A 5,939-nucleotide genomic window follows, 5' to 3' on the forward strand; every position below is an offset into this window, starting at 1 on the left:
AATATTGCACAGCTTCTCTTTCTCCTTTTCCCACAAAGCCATGAGGAAAGGTCTAAGTCTTATATTTATTTGAGTCATTCTTTCACATCTTTTATTCAAGGCGCTAATTTTTGTCTCTAAGTATTTACAACTGGCCCAGATTGGTTCCCGGCCTTTATCTGCATGTCTTTTGCTTCCAAATCCATCTCTTCTTTGCTAACCGCTTCTGAAAATGCTGCACCTTTTCTTCCTTACAGGTAAACTAAAGAGTCCTGATTGTGGCCCATTTTTATAAAGCACAAAGTCTTCGATTAGTCTGTATGCCCTCTTAAGGCAGGTAATGTGATTTCTACCCGTTAGTAGCCTCAGTGCCCAGGAAGTTGTTCTACATAAAGTACGAAATAAAACCAGTAGATGGTGATGATGTTGATGGTGGTGGTGATGACGATAGTACCACAACTTCTCATCCTTAGTTTCTCTATCTATTGATCTTTATGGGTGCAACAGAGGGTAGAGAAGGGAATATGGAGTTCTGAGGTTCAAGTCCTAGTTCTATCACTGACCAGTTGTATAGCCTCAAATTTAAAGACAAACACAACACTGTAAATTGTTCAGTAACTTACTAGCTACTTTCTCTCTCTCCCCTCACATTCTTACCCACCATTATTCTTAGAACCACTAACAGAACAATCTCCTTCCCAAGCCACCCCCTTCCTAAAACTTCCTATGCCTGCCTACCAAGAGTTAGGGTGGGGATTCATTTTTCTGCCTACAATCCTTCATGCCACCACCTTGTCACTCCCAATCTCATGGATTTCCCCCTCACTCACGAAGCAGGTTTATTTCATGTTACGGTTATTTTTAAATGTCTTCCTTCAATTCTTCTTCTCAGACAATACCCTATCTTGCAACATGCTTGCCTCCTTCCGCTAAGATCTCTAACACTTTTTCTGCCTCTATTCACAGTTGCTGAATTTCTGTGCTATGATACCTTTTGGAATTGGAAGACTTTATCATTTTCCTCTAAATATCAGACATGACTTCCATTTTCTCAAAATGTGAAAAATACACAACTTTTTTGCCTTTAACAGGATATCTGTTCAACGTGAGTTCAGCTGCACTGTCTGTAAATGTTTTATAATAAGTGCTAAAGAGGAGACATGATCTCATCTACTCTGTACTACACTCAGTGTAGGAAGATATATAAAGATAATTCATAAACTTCTGATTGTGTGATGTCTTGAGAAAGGGAAAACATTAAAACATCTTTAGCTCTGACAAGAATCATATATATACAGATGGCCAAGAAGCACATGAAAAGCTGCTCAACATCACTAATTATTAGAGAAATGCAAATCAGAACTACAATGAGGTATCACCTCACACCAGTTAGAATGGGCATCATCAGAAAATCTACAAACAACACATGCTGGAGAGGGTGTGGAAAAAAGGGAACCCTCTTGCCCTGTTGGTGGGAAATGGAAATTGATACAGCCACTATGGAGAACAGTATGGAGGTTCCTTAAAAAACTAAAAATAGAATTACCATATGACCCAGCAATCCCACTACTGGGCATATACCTAGAGAAAACCATAATTCAAAAAGACACATGCACCCCAACGTTCATTGCAGCACTATTTACAATAGCCAGGACATGGTAGCAACCTATATGCCCATCGACAGACGAATGGATAAAGAAGATGTGGTACATATATACAATGGAACATTACTCAGCCATAAAAGGGACGAAATTTGGTCATTTGTAGAGACGTGGATGGATCTAGAGACTGTCATACAGAGTGAAATAAGTCAGAAAGAGAAAAACAAATATCGTATATTAACGCATATATATGGAACCTAGAAAAATGGTAGAGATGAACCAGTTTGCAGGGCAGAAATTGAGACACAGATGTAGAGAACAAATGTATGGACACCAAGGGGAGGAAGTGGCCGGGGGTGGGGGTGGGGGCGGTAGTGGGATGAATTGGGAGATTGGGATTGACCTGTATACACTGCTGTGGGTAAAATGGATGACTAATAAGAACTTGCTGTATAAAAAAAAATCATAATTTCCATCTTTGATTACAAAATAATGACATACACCCTTCTGTCACACGCAAAAAATTAAATACTAATGAAGATCTTTAAATACTTTACAAGAAAAAAAGGTGGCCATTTCACATTAAAATCTTTATATGAGAGCAGAGGTTTCATGTCTAGTTTAAAGTACTTATTCAATTAAGGCTGTGAAATACTGAAGAAAAGAGGGGCAAGATGGAAGAAAGGAAAGAGGAAGAAAACACAAAAACATCTTGTAAAATTCTGAGTAAATGATTCTATGTACAGTGGCATTTAATGTGAGAAATTTCACCCACACAAATCCTGAATTGTGCTTTCAAATATTTTTAAACAGCATCTTTGTTTTGCACCTTTCTGAAGGTATTTCTGGCTTGATTAAAGTACCTCTCTGACTTTACCCCTAAGTTATGAGCACTCTATTACATATAATAATCCCATAGCCATTCTCCTTTCAAATAAAGACCACATTATTTTATGTCATGTCTATTAAGCAATTATTTTATTATTTATTTATTTATTTATTTATTTCGGTATGTGAGCCTCTCACTGTTGTGGCTTCTCCCGTTGCGGAGCACAGGCTCCGGACGCGCAGGCTCAGCGGCCATGGCTCACGGGCGCAGCTGCTCCGCGGCATGTGGGATCTTACCGGACCGGGGCACGAACCCGTGTCCCCTGCATTGGCAGGCGGACTCTCAACCACCGCACCACCAGGGAAGCCCAAGCAACTATTTTTTTTAAACAAATGTACCCAAACTTCCAAATGTAGAGGAACATGATTTTCCTGGAGAGCTTTATGCTTATTCCAAGAATGCATCCACTTCTCAAAATATTTTTTGAATTCCTCTTTGGAATCACCTTCGGTTAGATGAAAGCTACCTAGGATAGCCAAGCTTATTACTTTTATAGAGCTCTCATATATGTATATATGCATTACTCACAAAATTCAATCAACTTGACTTCAAATTACATTTTTGGCTTCATCCAAAAATCAATTTACCTCAAATGCAAAGATTTTCTACTATGAAAATTATTTTTTAAGAATGTGAAAGCTTTCTGAGAGTGGCACCCTTAAATCATTAGAAACAAAAGTAGCAGGTTAGAGTAAGGTTTAAGTCTCAAAGCTTCCAAGGCAGATAATTTTGGGGATTAGATGGGGGACATTAATTTCTAAGTATAATCTTGAAATACTTTAAAAAATAGCCACATTTCTTTACGTTCATACTTCTCTTTGCCCGTCAAATGGTTGGATTTTATAGTAATAAACCACTTTTAGTAATAAACCATTTTTTCAAAATCCTAAAATAGTTTTAAACGGGATATGAATTTAAAATTTCTCACAAAGATTATGGGGGTGGGGGTGGGGAGGAAATGCACCAAAGTGTGTAAGGATAAAATTTTTCGACTCCTAACCTAAGCACCCAAGGCATGTGTCAGAGGTGCAAGTTCTAGAAATCTGAAGTTCTGCTGAATGCTGGTGATTTAGAGGGGACTTCGAGCAATTCTTAAGGTCTTCATTCTTTCCTGAAAGTTTATGTATATGAACCAGTTGCGTTCAATGAATTTTTTTGTTTGTTTCCCAGTGTGATTCCTGTAATATGAGCTTTTCAGTAATTGTGAATTTTATTTTTGTCATTTTTGGCACTTACAGTTCACAATGCTTGGTTGTGTGGTTGAACATCGTTTTAAGTTTTGCACTTTACATTCCTTTCAGCGCTTCTGAAGGAAAGGACACTGTTTTGTATGTTGTTTGGGGGAAGTGGTAGGCCTCCCCCTCTGTCTCTTTTGTAAACGTTTGGCTTTATGAAACACACGATTCTCTCCGGAATCCTGTATTGTTCATCGAAGCGGATGAAAATTTGCCTTCACAAGCTGTGCATCCCAACCCTTCTTGGAGGCTGCTATCCCCGGCTTCGGATTTAGGCTGTTTAGCTGCTGCTGTCGCAGGATCTGGTGGCCCCTCCGGGCAGAAAAGCACAACTGGATTTTTGCGAGCCCACATGGCCACGTCCCCTCCCACCACGCTGGTCGGGCTGGAAGAGGACATCCTGCTGCAGGCCCCCAGGTGGTTGCTATAGCGGTTTCGAAGGGGATTGCGGCTTCTAGCCGGCAAAGCCGGGCCCTGGTTGGGCAGGAAAACGTCCATGTTCCTAGTCCGGTAGCCCTCTTCCCGGTTGCGCCCTAGGAGCATCGAAATGTTTGGGTTGCGAATGGCATAGATGACAGGGTTGATGGCCCCATTGGCCCAGGTCAGCCATACGGCCACCACGTTGAGGAGCGAGGGAGCCTGCGTGGCTTGGGCCTGCCGGGCCGCGGTCAGCAGCACCAGGAAGCAGTAGGGCCCCCAGCAGCACATGACGAAGACAATCATGAAGAGCACTGTGGTGGCCGTGCGCACGTCGCTGAAGAAGCGCAGCACGCGCGCGTAGGTGGTCAGGGGCCGCACGCGGAAGTCCGACAGGCGCACGGTCCTGCAGACGTGGTAGTGGTAGAAGCACATGAGCAGGAAGGGCAGCAGGTGGCAAGCCACCACCAACCCAACACTGTAGGCCGCGCCCAGTTGCGCGGGGTCCGGGGACGTCCGGTACATACAGCCGTGGAAGCTCTGCGCCGCCGGGGACTCCCAGGTAGCACGGAGCAGCTTCCAGGGCAAGGAGAAGCACAGCCCCGCCAGCCAGGCGCCGGCCAGCAGCTGCAGCGCGCGGCGGCGCCCGATCTTCTCTCGCGTCGGCCGCACGATGGCGCAGTAGCGGTCCAGCGAGATGAGGGCTACGCTGAGCGTGGACACGATGCCGAAGCACGAGCTAAGAACTGGCTGGCGGCGCCAGGGCCCCGCGGCGGCGGCGGCGAGCGCCGGGCCCTCGGGCGGCGTGAAGAGGTCCAGGAAGGCGGCTGGCAGGCAGAGCAGCGCCGTGAGCAGATCCGACAGAGACAGGGACAGGATGAACGCGTCGGTGAGGGTGCGGAGCTACCGGTGCTTCACGATCACCCCTATCACCGCGCAGTTGCCCAGGCTAGACAGCAGGAAGATGAGCAGGAGGACGAGCGCCCGGGCCGTCCCCGCCGCCCCCTGAGATAGCAGCGGCGCCGCCGCGGGGCCCAGCGGTGGCCTCCCCGCCGCGCCGTGCCCGCCGAGGCGCCAGTGCTGTCGCCCACGTTCCCGCCGCTCTGGTTCCCTAGCGCCGCGGCCGACGCCGTGCTGAAGGAGAGCACGGCCGCCGCCGTCGCCGCAGAGGAAGTCCGGCCAGGCGTGCCGGCCGCGGACGGGGCGCCGGGGTGTGGGCTGTCCGACAAGTTTGTGCTCACTGTTGGGCGCACCGGCGGCGGCGGCTGCTTCTCCATGGGGCCCCGCGGCGGCCGCAGGTCTGCTCATCCCGCACCGGGGGAGGCGCCCGTAAGCCCGAGGTGGCTCGGGGCCGGGGGTGAGGGGCCTCTGCCTGGAGTTGCGCTCAGCCGGAGGGTTGACCGTAGCCCGCGACCCGCGGAGCTTTTGACGTGCGTTCCAGGCGTTGCCAAGGGAACCGCGTGTTTACGCGAGAGCGCGGGTCGGGACGCCGGCCGAGTACCCTCAGAAAAGCCGGTCCAGGATGTCACCTCTCCCCGAGGTTATGCGGCCAGGGAGGTGGGCTTCAGAGAGTGCCAGGTCGACCCCCTCAGGGACCACTGCCCAGCCAGATCAGATAAAGCAGGAACTGGTCCTCACACAGATGGCCAAATTCAACAAGGGTTCACTCTCAAGCTCTCTTGGATACACATGTCCTACAGAGAGGCGGGGGGCGAGGGGGGGTGCTTTGCTTCCTGTGGGTGTTTCTGGCATCTACAGGTAGGAAAGGAATCTAGAACCTGAAGTGGAAAACAATCTAAATTCGGAGATCTTAAACTT

General features: G+C 47.8%; 1 protein-coding gene across 1 annotated transcript; it reads right to left on the bottom strand.

The window, feature by feature from the left end:
* Nucleotides 1–3,857: 3,857 nt before the first annotated feature.
* GPR135 (G protein-coupled receptor 135) lies at nt 3,858–5,398 on the bottom strand. Its single transcript, XM_029237145.1, is given in 2 exon segments — nt 3,858–5,194; nt 5,197–5,398. Coding segments are annotated over 2 exon segments (1,539 nt in total).
* Nucleotides 5,399–5,939: the final 541 nt, after the last annotated feature.

This window comes from Monodon monoceros, unplaced genomic scaffold, assembly GCF_005190385.1.
Source record: "Monodon monoceros isolate NGI ecotype Baffin Bay Population unplaced genomic scaffold, NGI_Narwhal_1 Super_Scaffold_21, whole genome shotgun sequence".
In the NCBI taxonomy this organism is placed as follows: Eukaryota; Metazoa; Chordata; class Mammalia; order Artiodactyla; family Monodontidae; genus Monodon; species Monodon monoceros.